The sequence below is a fragment of the Leiobunum rupestre genome, chromosome 7 (assembly GCF_980474605.1).
Source record: "Leiobunum rupestre chromosome 7, qqLeiRupe1.1.hap1, whole genome shotgun sequence".
Lineage (NCBI taxonomy): Eukaryota > Metazoa > Arthropoda > Arachnida > Opiliones > Sclerosomatidae > Leiobunum > Leiobunum rupestre.
In genome coordinates, this window is record NC_143390.1 from 20,831,654 (window position 1) to 20,847,938 (window position 16,285).

Consider the following 16,285-nt stretch of genomic DNA (forward strand, 5'->3'; position numbering starts at 1 on the left):
AGAACAGTTAGTGTTAGAAAGTTGGTTCCTGATATAACTTTTTACCAAAGGGAAAGGGGGCGACAACTCAGATGACTAACATGGAACTCGACTGGTTATTTAGCTCAAGTAATTGAGGAGGTATACATTAAGGTTAAAACAACAACGGTTATTTACAACTATGATATAGTTACATGTCGATGGGAAAAACAAAAGTGAATACGAATAAATGAATTCGATGATTATTTATACAAAAAGGGTGAGCGATAAAAAATGAATCGAAGGGTAGATAAAAGGCAAAAGGTCTAATTTAAGTTTTAACACACTGCCCAACGATGAGCTTAAACTCATCACTTATCTTGCACTTCAAACGGGAACAATAGTCGAAGAGGACGTCGAAGTAATTGACCATTACCGAGTTTGACTACGTAGGCTCGAACCTTGTTGTCACCTCTGCCCTTGATGAGTTCTTTGATAATTGCCATTTTCCACATGGTTCGTGGGAGCTTGTCGTCGGAAATGAGGACCAAGTCATTAACCTTGAGGATCGTTTCTCGTCTAGGGTTGTCGTATTGATTTGCGGACCGCAATTGCTGAATATACTCTTTTCTCGATCTGACCCAGTACTGATCTAGTAGATTTTGGCGATATCTCAACCATCTGGTTAAGTCTTGTTTGGTTGCCAACTCGTTGTGCGGAAAGGTTCGTGACGGAAGCGCCGTAATTCTTTGTCCTAGAAGAAAGTGAGCGGGTGTTAATGCTGGCGGTTCGTCTGGGTCGTTGTATTGGAATGTCAGTGGCCTGGAGTTCAGGATGGCTTCTATTTCTGTCAGCATGGTTTCCAATTCTTCGTAGCCCAATACAGATCTTCCTAGAACCTTTTTCAAGGGCAACTTTACTGACCTCACCATCCGCACGTAGAAACAACCCCATCAGCTTGCTCGCTCAATGATGTAACGCCACGTTATTCCTTGTCCTCCCAAAAGGTCAACAACTTGGGGGTGTTTCAGGTTAGCCCAGAGTTCTCGAAGGTCACGATCAGCCTTTTTGAATGTACACGTGCATTATCAGAGTATATGCAACTTGGTACACCTCGTCGGGATATGAATCTGCGGAAAGATAGTAAGAATTTTTCCGTAGAAAGATCAGTCACCATTTCCAAATGTATAGCTCTTGTGACGGAACATGTGAAGAGTGCAATGTAAGCCTTCGTAGTTGAGCTTCCAGTTTTTACGTGAAGTGGGCCAGCAAAATCAATTCCACTTCGGTCGAAGGGTGGAGCTTCGGCGAAGAAGTTTATCTTGACCGAGGAAAGGGTTCAAAGAGTACAATTTCGATGTTTTGGTAAGCCTTCGCCCCAACGACTAATCCTGAATTTCTGCCGGGAAATCTTCCCATTGAGATTAACGCACCAGCAGTTTCTCGCCTTTTTCCAGTTCTGTTGTCAAGGGACCACGTAGTCTTAACTCAGGAGGCTATTCTTTTAGCTTTGGAGAATGAACTCTAGCGGTTCAGGTCAACAACAATACACTGCTCTGGAGTTACTGAAACGCTAGATTGAAATACATTAGGTCGGAGTTCGTCGGCGACATCGAGATCTACGGTCGGCGTAGTAATATCAGTAGACCAAGCGCTCTCTTCTAAGCTCAGCCACGTTGGTCCTTCCCACCACATCTTACTGTTAAATAATTTCTCGACTTTCATACCTCTGGTCGGTAGGTCGGCGGGATTCTCTTTTCCCTTGACATGATTCCACACCCTCGGTTCAGTTAGGTTCTGAATCTCGGATACTCAATTTCCAACAAAGGGCTTCCATTTATTCACTGGACCCTTGATCCAATACAGAGTTATGCGTCAGATTTATAGCCCGGTGTACCGGTAAGTTTCAAACCACACCACCTGAGGTCTATCATCATAATGCCCGACGCCAGCGTCCACAAGCCCGGACAGGTGACAAAACCAGAACCCCACTACTGATGGCCGCACCCTTGACGCAAGCCGCTCGACCCAGCAGAAGGTGCAGCAATGGGCCGACCAGCGCGCCACTTCGCACACAGCAGTGGGAATGAGAGCGGATGCTCTGGCAACTCCGGGCGACACCCTACCTACGAAGGTAGAGAGCCAAACCCATTGGAAAGAGCTCCTAAAGGGGAACGGCGAGCACACAGCAGTCCAAGTAACCCGGCACAGCTGGCACCGGATATCCCGGTGTGAGCCCAAAAGGCCGAGAAACAGGACCACCGTGCCCTCATACGGAGGCTCGCAGCCCCACAGCAGGCTACCCCATCCGCCGAGGCGGCCAGGTTGCCTGGACCCTCTCCGTTAGCCTGGGCCGAAGCCTAGTTACCAGCCCACACCGGACCGAAGCCGGAGGTGGAGATAGGACCATTTGGACGGAGCTAACATCTCCCAGCGCGCCACCGCCCGTGATGGGTTACAAGAGCCGGACCCCGACTCCCCGGTAAAGCCGCCAGTTATTGCACACTCCGACCCATTGTGGGCCAATACAGAGTTATGGTGGAATTTGTCCATAAACGAATGTGTGAGAGATTAGATAAAATTGGTTTTAAATACGTCACCAATCGGGCTCCAAGGACTGCGGCCATGAGTTCAAGACGCGGTAGAGTAAGTCTTTTCAGTGGAGAAACCCTCGTCTTCGAAGCAACCAACTTGACCCATGTGTCAGATTTGAATTTCGCGCCTTTTTGTTTATAAACAATCAGTGTATAGAAATGACGAGCTCGTGATATAGATGTCACTAGTCTGTTAATAGTTTTTAGTTTTACTTTTGGTACGTCATTCTTTTTGTGTGTTTCATAATAAATCAGTCTTTGTGAAAACCCGACTCGTCAATTCGAAAGCTAAACGCACGTTATATTTATTCGAGTACAGAATTCTAACAGGTTATGGGCTCGTTACGTTAAGTTTGATCGCATCGAAGAAAGAAAACATTATAAATATTACGAGTGTGAAGACGAGGCTTAGAAGTATGACGACTCAGACAGACGAGTTCATGCATGGGCGAAATTAAAGTAAATGACAAAGCTCTGTCCTTCCTATTCTTAGTAGTAGAAGATAACTATTTGGATGATATCGGAAGCCATATAAGAGCTAGCGACGCGTGGCATACATTAGAAGATATGCACACGAAATACGGACTTTTGCACTTATTTAACATCAATAAGAAAAAGGAAGAACGTATGAAAACGTACTTATCTAAGATCATGGACCTGCATAGAAGACTCTCCTCATGTGGCTACGGCTTCACAGATAAAGAAGTGGCTTTAATAATGCTAATGGGACTACCAAAATCATATGAGAACCTCATTCTGACTTTGGAGCACGACATAAACAATATCACAACGCAAATTGTCAAGTCGCGTCTCGCTGTCGAGGAGAAACGACAAGATCGAAGGGACGTAGACAATGACATTGATAAAGAAGAAGTAAACAACCAAAAGGCGTTTATGTCTCGCAAAAAGGACGAAGATACAACCCCCAAGAAGAAACAATTAAAGAAAAAGTATGATCAAGGTATGACCAAATATATGAAATGTTTCTGTTGCGGCAAGTTTGGACATATAGCCAGAGATTGTCCTGAAGTAGAAGAGTTCAAACAGCTGAAAAACGAAGAAGGAAAACAGAAGAAAACAGCCAAGAAGGTGACCGAAATAAGCAGCCACAAAGCCCTTTGCTCAGGCAACCGTCGAATGGACGATTCCAACAATCACACTTGGTTTCTAGACAGCGGTGCGACAGATCATATGTCATCCCAGAAGGCGAAGATGAAAAATTTATGTGAATTGAAATCCTCAGTAGAGGTAGCTAATAGCGAATCGATATTAGTAGAAGGGTAAGGCACCCTGGAATTCAAACCAAAGTGTGAAACAGACAAATATACTATCAGACTAGACGAAGTTCTGTATGTTCCTGACCTAGACGGGAATTTGATGTCTGTTGGACGAATCGAAGAGCTTGGGTATTCTATTGGATTCAAAGACGGAATGGCAGTGGTAAAGGAGAACGACGAAGTTATATTAACGGCGAAAAGAGTGGGTAGACTATACAAAATAGAAGAAAACGTCGTAACACCATTCGTCAAAATAGCGAAGAAAGCAGATAAAGCGATCTGGCACAGACGATTAGGTCACGTACATTATGGTGCGTTAAGTCAAATACTTAAAGACGGAACCCAAGAAGATTTTGAAGAAGATACGACTTGTCGGTCATGTATGCTAGGAAAAATACGTAGGAAACCCTTCCCAATAGGACAAACAGCAAGAGCGACAAGACCCCTCGAGCTAATTCACTCTGATGTGGTTGGCAAGATAAAACCACCTTCAAAGGGAGGTGGGAACTATGCAGTCACATTCATCGACGATTTTACAAGACATACCTCGATATTCTTTATGAAGTACAAAAGTGAAGTCTTCGAAAAATTTGAAGATCAAAACCCTGCGAACAGACAACGGGGAATACATTAGTAAACATTTCGATGACTACCTAGTAAAGAACGGCATTGTACTGACGATTCCGGGCACTCCTCAGCAGAATGGAGTCGCTGAGCGCATGAATCAGACTCTTATGGACGTAACACGATGTCTCCTATTAGACTCGGGAATACCGAAGCAGTTCTGGGCCGATGCCATGAATACCGCGTGTTACCTGCGAAATCGCTGTACATCGAAGTCAATCTCGAACCAGATACCCGAAGAACTATGGTGTGGGGAACCAGTGAAACTCGATCACTTGAAAGCCTTTGGGTGTAGAGTGTGGACAGTTAAGAGCAAACTAGAACGTCGAAGCAAACTTGATCCAAAGGGAGAGGAGACCATCTTCATTGGGTACCCAACCGGAGTAAAGGGCTACAAACTTTGGAACCCTGAAAGTGATAAAGTGTTTGTGGGTCGAGACGTTGTATTCAACGAAGACATTTACCCTATGAAAAGAAAGGAAGTATTGACTAATGAAGACATCGATCAAATAAGTGATGAAATCATCGTGTTCGATGACGAGGACAGAGAAGACAAAGTCGGCGACGAGGGAAAAAAGGACAACGTCGATAACGATCAAACCCCCGAAGCCGAGAACGATATAAATGAGCTGGAAGAAGTACCTGAGTTCCAGGGGAAGCAATCGATTGCAATAAACGACGTTCTGGTAGAACCTGTGATGACGAGTTCCTCAGCCAAGGGTTCAGTGAGCCAAACCGAAAGTAAGAGAAAACGCAAGAATTATAACATCGGCGATGTTCCACCTAGAAGATCGGAGAGGATTGCTAATCAAGAAAAGAAATGTTTGACGGCCTGTCAAACCTCGATGAACACGCTGGATCTTCTTACTCCACAACAGGCAATGGCTGCAGAAGACGCCGAAGAATTGCAAGAAGCTATGAAAATAGAGATGGGTCACCCGACCAGAAAATAGAACCGTAATTGGTTCTAAATGGTAATTCAAAAAGAAATACACTAACGACGGCACCTTGGAACGGTATAAAGCAAGGCTGGTGGCTAAGGGGTTTCTACAAACACCGGGAATCGATTTTACAGACACCTATTCTCCTGTAATGAAAATGAAATCGCTAAGAATTTTACTAGCACTAGCGGTAAAATGGAATTGGAAACTAAGGCAGTTAGATATAACAACGGCATACCTCAATGGAACGCTTCAAGAGGAAATATTCATGGAACAACCGGAATTGTTTGTGGATGAACGAAACCAAAACTACGTTTGCAAGTTGAAAAAGGCCCTTTACGGGTTAAAACAGGCAGGGCGTGAATGTAACAACCGTTTCGACCAATACCTCAAACAAGCGAAGTTAACACGATCGAAGGCAGATCCTTGCGTCTATTACAATCTTGAAGAAGGCATAGTATTAGGTGTGTACGTAGACGACACACCGATGATAACTAAAGACGACGAAACTGGAGATCGGTTCGTGAAGAATTTGCAAGCGGTTTTCGAGGCCCGCGATCTAGGGGACGCCAACAACATACTGTCAGTACGAATTCAGAGAGAACCGGACGGCTCGCTTTCCATTGATCAGACTAAGTACGCCGAGGAAGTGTTAGAAACATTTGGTATGGCGGAAGCGCGAGGTCTAACGACCCCTTTGGACCCCGGAACCAAATTAACCAAAATCTCTGATGACGATTGGACGAAGAGAGAACACGAAAGTAAACGCATTCCTTACCGCCAAGCTGTCGGTAGCATTCTATACCTAGCCGGGTTAACCAGACCAAATTTGGCATATGCCGCTACGTACCTAAGCCAATTCAATGAAAACTTTTTGTTTATAAACAATCAGTGTATAGAAATGCCGAGCTCGTGATATAGATGTCACTAGTCTGATAATAGTTTTTAGTTTTACTTTTGGTACGTCATTCTTTTTGCGTGTTTCATAATAAATCAGTCTTTGTGAAAACCCGACTCGTCAATTCGAAAGCTAAACGCACGTTATATTTATTCGAGTACAGAATTCTAACACCATGATGTACCATTTTTTAGCACGTAGCGAATGTACGCTACTGCCACATATGCTGCTTCACTTGCGTCGCAAAATACATGAAGTCCATATTCACCGATTGAAGAATCTGACTCTGAGTAATAGTGACGAGGTATTCGCATTTGATGTAATAAAGGTAATTCTTCAGTCCATTTCTCGAATTTGATTGAGAGATCTTCTGGTAGATTTGAATGCCAGGATATCCCACGTTTCCATAGCTGTTGGAAAAGGATCTTCATCCTGATTACGAAGGGGGAAAGAAATCCAATTGGATCGAAGATACGTGCTACGCATTGAAGAACAGCTCTCTTTGTACAGACTCTGGAGACTAAGAATTCCATAAGTGAGCTCAGGTTGAACATCAAGACATCTTCTTCAGGTCGCCAAGTGAGACCAAGGACCTTAATTACATTTGGAGAATTGGTGTTATTAGTAAAGGTGACACTTCTAGCGTCAGTCGGATTGGCTCGGTTCCATTTCTTTTGAAGCTCGCTTGAATTGCTCCGCCATTTCCTCAGATTCATTCCTACTGAACTCATCAAGCCTTTAATTTTTTGCGACGTCTGATACGCAGACTTATAGGTCGTCGATGGTTAACTTTTATTCAATAGATAAAGCTCTCAAAATTATTCGTAACACGTTTTGATCAAGTAATTTATATTTCTGTATTATCCGATTAATTTTTTGATAAATTTGTAAAATTAATCGGAAAAACAACGTTTTTTTAGATAAAAAGCTAAAATTTAACGAATAATACACGTTTTTTAATCATTTTCCGAAATATTAACCGGTAAATTTCTTTGTTTACATTTTTTTTCCAGAAAAAAATCAATTTGAACATGGATAATGATTAACCGTCCCCGACCTCTACGCAGACTCCACTTCAGACTCTCCGGAAAGGAGATCGTCGACGTATAACCCTTCTCAGAAAGATGGGCAAATTTTAAGTTATCATATTCGTGTTGGCGCAAATGATACTGGATTGTGGCCGACAACAGGAACGGGCTTGACGTCACTCCAAATGGAACACGTGTAAACCGATACATTTTCATCTTCTTGTCAAAGGGACTGTCAGACCACAGGAGTCGAACAGCGTCTCGGTCATCGGGAGCCAACGAGACCATCAGGAACGCCTTTTCTATATCGGCCGTGATTGCGACCTTGAATTTCCGAAATCTCCCGAGCACCATCAACAGATCAGAATTGAGATTAGGCCCAGAAAATAGAGATTGATTCAGCGACCAATGCCCAAGTTCGTGTGATGAACCGTCACATACGACACGGAATTTGGTAGTGTCTTTATCCATGCGAACAGCTGCGTGGTGAGGGAGATAATACACTGGATTAGCTTTATTCAAATCGTCGTCTGTTACCTCCTCGATTATATCGGACTGCTGTTGTTCTCGCATGACATCTTGATATTGCCCAAGAAGAAATGGATCGCTTCTCAGTCGTTTCATTAGGTTTTCCGTCCTTCTCTTGGCCACGAATTAATTATTTCCAAGTTTGTTATTTGTGTTCGTTCCAGGGTAATCGAACTTCGTATCGCTGGTCATTAAGGTTTATCGTCTTGTCAAAGTTCTCCAGGATGGTCACATGATTATTCGTCTGGACTCCATCATCTTCAATCCCCAAAGAATCAAGTTCCCAGAAAGCTTGAATTTGTTTAGAAAATACGGTATCCATTTCCGTGGCTCCCACAGACATGGTAGCCACTGGATTCACTGCGACAGTTAATGACGACGCCATGGCTGGACCTTGAAGGGACCATCCGAATAACGTTTCTGACGCTACGAGAGCCGCGTCTAGTCGTTGAATTATCTCCGTCGTATTTCGCCATTGATTGTTCGAACCAATAAGAAAGCCAAGTTCGGAATATTTAGTATTATTGGTATTATCGGCCAATTCTATTACACGTCTTCTCAGTTCCGCTAGAGTGCCCTGCTCAAGTACTGATATGACTGCACTGCAAATGTGTGGCGTCACTAGGGCCTCTACTTCAACGGTTCGAGATGAGTCTCGTAAGTTGTCTAGGACGACCTTCACTATTCGTCGCTTGACGTGCTCAGGGATTGGATTTCCAAAACTGAATATCTTTAAGGTATCCTCCCAAACTACGGGTAACTTCAAATGATGCGAATGTTCTTCCTTGATGAAGGTGCGTTGCGCTCCACCATCAATTAGACATCGAACTTTTCGAAAGACTCCGCTGCCACCATGAATTCTTGCTTGAGCGGTTTGAAGTAATATGACCTTGTTTGTTCTCGTCTCTTGGGTAATTGAAGAAAGAGTAGAGGCATCAGTTACTTCTGGAAGGTTCTCTGGATTTTTCTGAACATCTTCGGCTCCAAGTTCATTGAGTCTCTGGTCGCCTTAGGCTGAATGATGCTTCTTGCCACAATTCTTGCAAGAAGAATGCTTTGATCAACAGTTGCGTGCACGATGTGACGTCTTCATGCAAAGGTAGCCCCACCGTTGCTCCTTTATTATTTCTCTTTTCCTCGACAGAGATACGGAATCGCAGGTCTCAGTAGTGTGAGATGAATTCTCGCAGAATATACAATTTCTTGATTCAACTCCGACTTGTAGAGCGGCTGCCGATGATGTACGATTTCGTGACTGATGGCTCGAGTTCTGGTATGATCCATTTGATCTACTCTTCTCTTCCGATCTTCTTGTATTAATTTCTCTATTGCCTCCCGAAACGAAGGCAAGGAAGGCACCAGCTTGTTCTCAACTTTCAACTTCCGTTCTGAGATAGTCCACGAGCTCCATAACATTCCACAAGACTTGCCCTTTCTTTTGTCTGGTGAACTCCAAAATGAGATCTCGTGGAAGTGGTTTTTTCAGTATGGTTCGCAATAGAGTACCATACGTATCCGATCCAACACCCAGAGTTTTTAGGCTTCGAATCTCCACTTCAAGAGCATCGTAGAACCTTCGCAATGCCAGGACATCGTTTGAACTTTTCATCACTTCTAGCTTCAGAAGGTTATTCATATGTTCGTCGATGATTAAATCTTCGCAGCCGAACCTGTTCTTCAGGATACTGATAGCTTCGTCATATGCGCTTTCGGATATCGGCAACCCCATGACAGCTCTCAAGGCCGGACCTTCTAAATAAGAATGCAGATACGTAAATTTTTCTAACTTATTTTTGATACCTTCATTTCCGTGTACAGAGATGTTGTATCGGTTCCAGAAGTTGGCCCACTTGGTAGATTCACCATTGTATTTTTCAAGTTTCAACTTTGGAAGTTTAATGGTCTGGGTAACTGTCCCTCTGCGTTGGAAGCTAGAGGAAAGGTTTGAAGTTGTCTTAGTTTCTGCTGCGCTTCTGTTTTCACTTCAATGATCCGATCCATGTACGCAAGCGAGTCCTCGATCTCCGTGTCCAGATCCTTAACGTTGTCCTTGTCGTACTGCTCCAGTAACAGCTCTTTTTGTCCGATTTGATTCAGCAGTTTCTCAATTTTAGCTTCGTCCACCTGTTGATTCGTTACTTCCGCCTCCAGAGTGTTTACCAGCCTGCTCGTTACGCTCTTTATTGTTCCTCGAATCCTGATCAGTCGATCCGCCATGGTCCAAGAAAGTATCTGCTGCCCAGCAATCCACAAGTTTCAACAATCCCGGGTTTCGGCACTAATTTTATGATATAACTTTTTACCAAAGGGAAAGGGGGGTGACAACTCAGATGACTAACTTGGAACTCGACTGGTTATTTAGCTCAAGTAATTGAAGAGGCATACATTAAGGTTAAAACAACAACGGTTTAGTTACAACTATGATATAGTTACATGTCGATGGGAAAAACAAAAGTGAATACGAATAAATGAATTCGATGATTATTTATACAAAAAGGGCGAGCGATAAAAATGAATCGAAGGGTAGATAAAAGGCAAAAGATCTAACTTAAGTTTTAACAGTTCCAATTAGAAAAGTGTTCCACGTCACATTGTAGGTCTAATTTGACCAATAGGAAGTCGAGGAACTGTTTTTCAAAATCACAAAGGTCGTTAAATGAAAATTGAAAGAAAACGCACATAACTCGAAACCAATTCATGTTACATCGAAATTTGTTAATGTTAATTTCGTGGTATAACTTTTTTTCGACACTGACATTTTAGTTCCAGATCCGTCTGAGTAGAATTTTATCGTCTTTACTAGTAGTACATTTTGCCTTTGGTATTTTTAGACACTAGGGTGCTCTGTGCCGAAAACTAAACATAGTTAGCGCAATAGCTCTGAAAAACATTTCCGTGATACTTTTAATAATTGACATACTTATTGTTATTCTGTTACTTAAAAACGGTATGTTTTTTACGTGCTAATGTTGTATTTTAGTGTTTAGATTTTTTTTGTTTCTAAACATAGCTTGTAATCGGCGTCTCGGAGCTGTCCTATCACCCGGGTTCACTCAAGAAACTGCTGCTGTTCGCTGATCTTTGTCAACTAGAATGATATTAAAGCAAGATACTGAAATCTCGCTTCACGTTGTGAGGATTGGACTGACGACGTGAGTACCGGAAACCACTTGAGGGTCTAAACTTTTTCAAAAAAGGTGTATTTTCAATCCTTTAAGGGTTTTTTCTTGTCCCATATTTAACACCTTAACAGGTTTATAAAGGATGTTATTCCACACCTTAAAAAGCAGTTTTCCTGCTAGGGTGTTTATTTACACTGTTTGATGTGCTTAGGCCCTCCGTTTTGGTTACTTTGTGATACAGTTTGTGGTATAAACCTATTCCCTTCAGGGTTATTTTCTACTCCCTTTAGGGTACAAGACTACTCCTTATAGGGTACCAAACGACTCCCTTCAGGGTGTTACTTAATTGTTCTACAATACTCCCTTAAGGGTTCTATAATACTCCCTTAAGGGTTCTATAATACTCCCTTTAAAGTTTTAAACTACTCCCTTTAAGGCTCTAAACTACTGCCTTAAGGGTGCTACAATACTCCCTTTAAAGTGTTAAAATACTCCTTTTAGGGTACTAAACTACTGCCTTAAGGCAGCTACACCCTACCAGGTGTTAAATCACCTTATTTACGGGGTAATATAACACCCTTTATACACCTTTTCAAGTTTTTAATTTGGGACAATAAAATCCCTTTAGGGCGTTTAAATTAACATTAAAGAGTGTTTTTTACAGATAATACACCCTTAATATACCATTAAAACACCCTTCTTTTAAGAGTATACTCTGACAATGTTTAGTTACTAAAGGCTAGCTTTCAAACTCGAGACTTAGTTAACAAATAAGATGTTTATTGATTTCGTTACGAATGTACATTACATGCTCGGCTAAGGGACGATTCAAAACGCGTGCCGTATTTACACGCGACACAAAAAAAAACCATTGTTTACACTTTAAACTTAATAAAATGCCAATTTCAACCACATTAATATTCAACATTTGCTACAAAATTATCAATGTGCCCGCGGGTTCCGACGAAACCCTGCCTTTATGACGCAAAGGTGGGTTCCACGACGATGAAAGAGTTCGTCGGAGCTGCCTTCAGATTCCCAAGTGACGAACTACGGTAGCTTAGGTAACGTGAAGAATGCGATACCATTTGGCCAGCTATTCACAACGATACCTTACTCAACGAACGGTTTTGGCGAATTAGTGAAATACTTCCTTGGAGATCGAGCCAAAGAAACAACTGTCCACAATAGCGACCAAGTTAGTTTTCCATAATCGATCTACAGAATACGTAATTTCAGATCATTTAATGCTAGCTAATAGTTAATTTACCATCTTCGAGCCGGAAATTCAGCAACCAAAGGAGACTAATTGGCAGCAACAGACGCAATTCCACAACCATAGAGACTTCACAGCAACAGACATCGAACGGCGACTTCAATACGGAATACCTCCTTACGTAGAAATCAGGAAGGCACCGAAATTAACAGTCCTGAAAACGTACAAACATATAGCCGCCCTCACGTAGGAAGAATTTGCTCCAAAACTTTAAACTTTTTACGGGTAATTATCATTTCAAATTATCATGCAATAAAGCTATACGTTTCCATTTATACGTAGCAACGACGGGCTGAAGAATTTGGATCTATTCTTGGTGAAATTCGAGAATCGGTTTTGGTACAAAAATCTGAGGGTCATCTTATTAAAGGTAAGTCGAGTAGGTTACGTGTTTTCATTATTTTTGACTATGAAATAGTTAATACAGTTAATAAAACCACAAGTTTGGGAACCAACTATCTTTTACGCAGATGAATCTATAGATGATTAATAAATGAGTATATATATATATATATATATATATATATATATATATATATCTTTAATGGCGCAACGACGTTAATCTTTAACGACCAAAAAATTTAATTGATGTTGCGCTAAACGAAAGATGGCGCTTAAAACCTTCACTCTGTTTTCAATCAATAATTGCTTTGACAACAATGAACTTTCTATGCCTTACACGCTAATAATTTGGCTAAAGCCGCGATACAAAGATTTAAGATACACTATCCAAACGGTATTTTTTCCAGAACAAAAGTTACGATCCACGCATAGGTGTACCTTAAAAATTCGGTTTTCTTTTACGAAGCTAAGACTTTAAATCCGCAGAACCCCGTATTTTTTCTTTTAAAGAAATAAGGAAATTTATAGTTTGGAAGAAATCAATGTTATCTTGGCGCTGAGTATACATTTGTAACCAAATCTAGCGTGTAAAAACAGGCGTTCAGCGGGGCACGTCAATTGAGATCGCAGATATTTCTATTACGAAAGAGGAAATAATAAGTGGAAAGTTCCGTCCCCATAAATCAAAGGACGCATTGGGGGAATAATTTGTTTGGAGGGGCGTTGTTGCTGCGTGTTTTCACAGAGTGAATTGAGTTCTTTGACGAAAGAGAATTAACCAGATGGCCACCTAGAGCCCTCTAGAAAAACAAATTAAAACACAACCCGACCCATCGAAAGAGATTAAGAAAACGATCCCTACAGCCCGCATCGTGGCCGATATATTCCATTCATTCATTCGAAACCTCTGACGCAGGTAGCGTGAAAGGGACATTTCTTATGGACGCCCAAAAATCCAGGAATAGACAAGCATCTTTGACCTTTCAAGCGTATATATTTTTTTAATTTATCTGGCAAAACAAAATTTTTAAAATTAACTTTCGATCCTTTTATACGTAATTATTCAAATTAGGTCACCGGATAGAGAATTACGAATAGATGTAAAGGGCAACTAATTGAAATATTTTAATTGGGAAATTAGGAACGAAATAGGATTATCCAAAGTAAATGTATTTTAAGACATTTTCCCAGTGAATTGGAAAATGTATATAAGTACGTCTTTAAATAGGAATCTATTAAATTATTGCGACTAACAAGGAGACTACCCGAGGTGTTTATCTCCAATTTTGTTCAAACTCGGGTGGTAAGTAGACCTTCATGTAACTTGAAAATCCCTAAAAGGGTGGACAAGAATGGACTTTAGTTTTGCCATGGCAACCAAAAATGTTTTTCACAACTTAAAAACTGATTACTCGTATTTACCCAATATTTGTATTCTTAAAAATAAAATGCAATCGTACATTAATTGACGTACATTGGTCCGAATGTACCAGATTTAGTCATGATCTGAATTATGTATCTAATTGATGAACCTTTTTTAATTTTCCCATGTTAATTTTCATAGAGAAAATCAGTTTTTAAGTTGTGAAAAACATTTTTGGTTGACAGGGCAAAACGAAAGCCCATTCTTGTCCACCCTTTTAGGGATTTTCAAGTTACACGAAGGTCTACTTACCACCCGAGTTTGAACCCAATCGGAGATAACCACCTCGGGTAGTCTCCTTGTAAGTGGAATAGGCTATTTTATCGGATGTAGTGTAAGTTCAATGTCTCAAAAATCTTGACAGCGGCAAAACGATCTCTTTAACTCTTAAAGTATACAAACTAGGGACCTATACCAGTCTCGAGGAACTACCTCTGTAGGGTGAAAATTCGGAGGTGAAAAAACAGCTATTTGCTCTTATTGGTGTGTTGGCCTCTTTTAAACGCGAGCTGGCAAAGAGTAATTACACTTGTTAAGTGATCGGCCCAAAGAACTCACTTAGAGTCGAAGTTCAAGCGCCTGACAACGTCGACAACGTCTCGAAGGAGCCAGCTCCCGTCTTCGCTCTGAGATTAATTTAGTCGGCATTTTGACGCGATTACGTAAACTGCGAGGCAATAACGTGTATCTAAGCCGATCCGGCTTCCGAAGACTTTTTACAAGTTGACTAAGAAAGCCGTTCACTTTGACTTAACACCGACGGACTATAGAAGAAAATTAGAAAAGCTTTCACTTCGATCCTTTCTAGACTTTATTTTTAAATAATTTATTCTCGAGTTCACTCTTTTCTGAATTTCAAATTGATAAATATTTAGCTGGCTTTCCTTTAATTTCTTTCGTAGTGACCTATATTTGGTTAATTTATTCTTAGACTTTTTTACCTTATAATTTATGTTTGAAACGGTTCTATAGGTAGCTCCTACTCTACGATCTAGCTTTTTAATCAACTTTATCTTGAATTAGTTTTTTTTTAAATAATAATAATAATAATCAGCTAGGTCATCTAGCGACTTTTAATGCCTTTAATTCAGGCGGCCGGCCTATTATAGCAAAGTCGTATGCTAAGCAGTAATATATGCAAATTTTATGTACGGTATTATGCGTTTTAGGGAAGCCGATCTGCGGACATTTCACAAAATCCCTTAGAAAATTTTCTAAAAATCAACAAATCTTAGAATTTCCTTACCATAGGATATGGAAAATCCTTCAAAGGAAATCCCGGATTTTGTAAAAACAATCCTAAATCCCGTGGTCCAAAAGGCAAATGTTCAACCTCTCGTACGAAGCCATTTTTATGGTCATTTTCGACCTTTTTTATGGAACTTTTAAGTTTACAATATCTACAAAATATTTTATTTTATTAATTTAAAGAGTATTCGGGATTTTAACTTATGTAGAGGTCGGCGTTTGGATAACAATTAACCGTTTGTTTGGATAATATCCAATAACAAAAATTATCCAAAAAATAATCAGTTATTTTTTTGGCTTTTTCCCATATTAAATCGTTTTTGTCCATGGATAATATCCATGGATAAACGGTTAACCGCAATTTTTGTGATTAATTGAAATTTTGTCAGTTAATTTATCTGCTCCGCCGATCTCTAAACGAATGTCCAATGCCTCGAATTTATTAGCTTCTCGTATTAGCCGCAAGGTGGCTCTATGCTAAACTGAAAAGACTGATTAGATCTATAAACTCTTTTATATCCTTATTTGTGAGAGCTGACATTTTATTACAGGTCTGATTTCAAATAGTGCATGCAAGGCCGCTTCACGCGGTCAAGTGCAAGCGACGACGTCTCGAGCTGATGAGTACGTGCAGGCGCCCTTGCCTGTACTATTTTAAATTAGACCCGTAATGAAATGGCCGACTTCGTAAAAGAGTGTATATGAATAAGCAGTATAGGCCTAAACAAATTTCTGTTTGAGAAATGTTGTTACTGAATATCAAAAGTTGATAATTGAAAATAAATATTGGACTCTATCGAAAAAAAAAAGTGAAAACGTCGGTGATATGTTGTTGTCGGAGGCGGAAGCGGAAGTATGAAAAACCAAAATAGAATTTCTTTTACCCCCGCCCCCTCGCAAACGGTATGAAAAATCTTTCACTTCAAAGTGTTATATTTCGATTGAAGAGCAGCCAATGAGAAGGAAATATAAATTGCGATTTGCCAATGGAAAAGGAAACCGATATATCTTCTTTCAATTCTTCCG

At 40.8% G+C, this 16,285-nt stretch overlaps 2 protein-coding genes across 2 annotated transcripts; both read right to left on the reverse strand.

Annotated features, from left to right (window-relative positions):
* Positions 1-329: 329 nt before the first annotated feature.
* LOC149935099 (uncharacterized) lies at positions 330-890 on the reverse strand. The gene has a single exon (XM_090153546.1). The coding sequence runs from the start codon at positions 888-890 to the stop codon at positions 330-332; it is 561 nt and encodes a 186-aa protein (XP_090009672.1).
* A 7,103-nt stretch (positions 891-7,993) lies between these two features.
* On the reverse strand, positions 7,994-10,065 carry LOC149935100 (uncharacterized). The gene is made up of 5 exons (XM_090153548.1): positions 9,854-10,065; positions 9,649-9,779; positions 9,355-9,600; positions 9,046-9,236; positions 7,994-8,848 (listed from the first exon to the last, which is right to left on the reverse strand). Exons 1-5 carry the CDS (start codon positions 10,063-10,065, stop codon positions 7,994-7,996), a joined length of 1,635 nt encoding a protein of 544 aa, XP_090009674.1.
* Between the last annotated feature and the right edge of the window lie 6,220 nt (positions 10,066-16,285).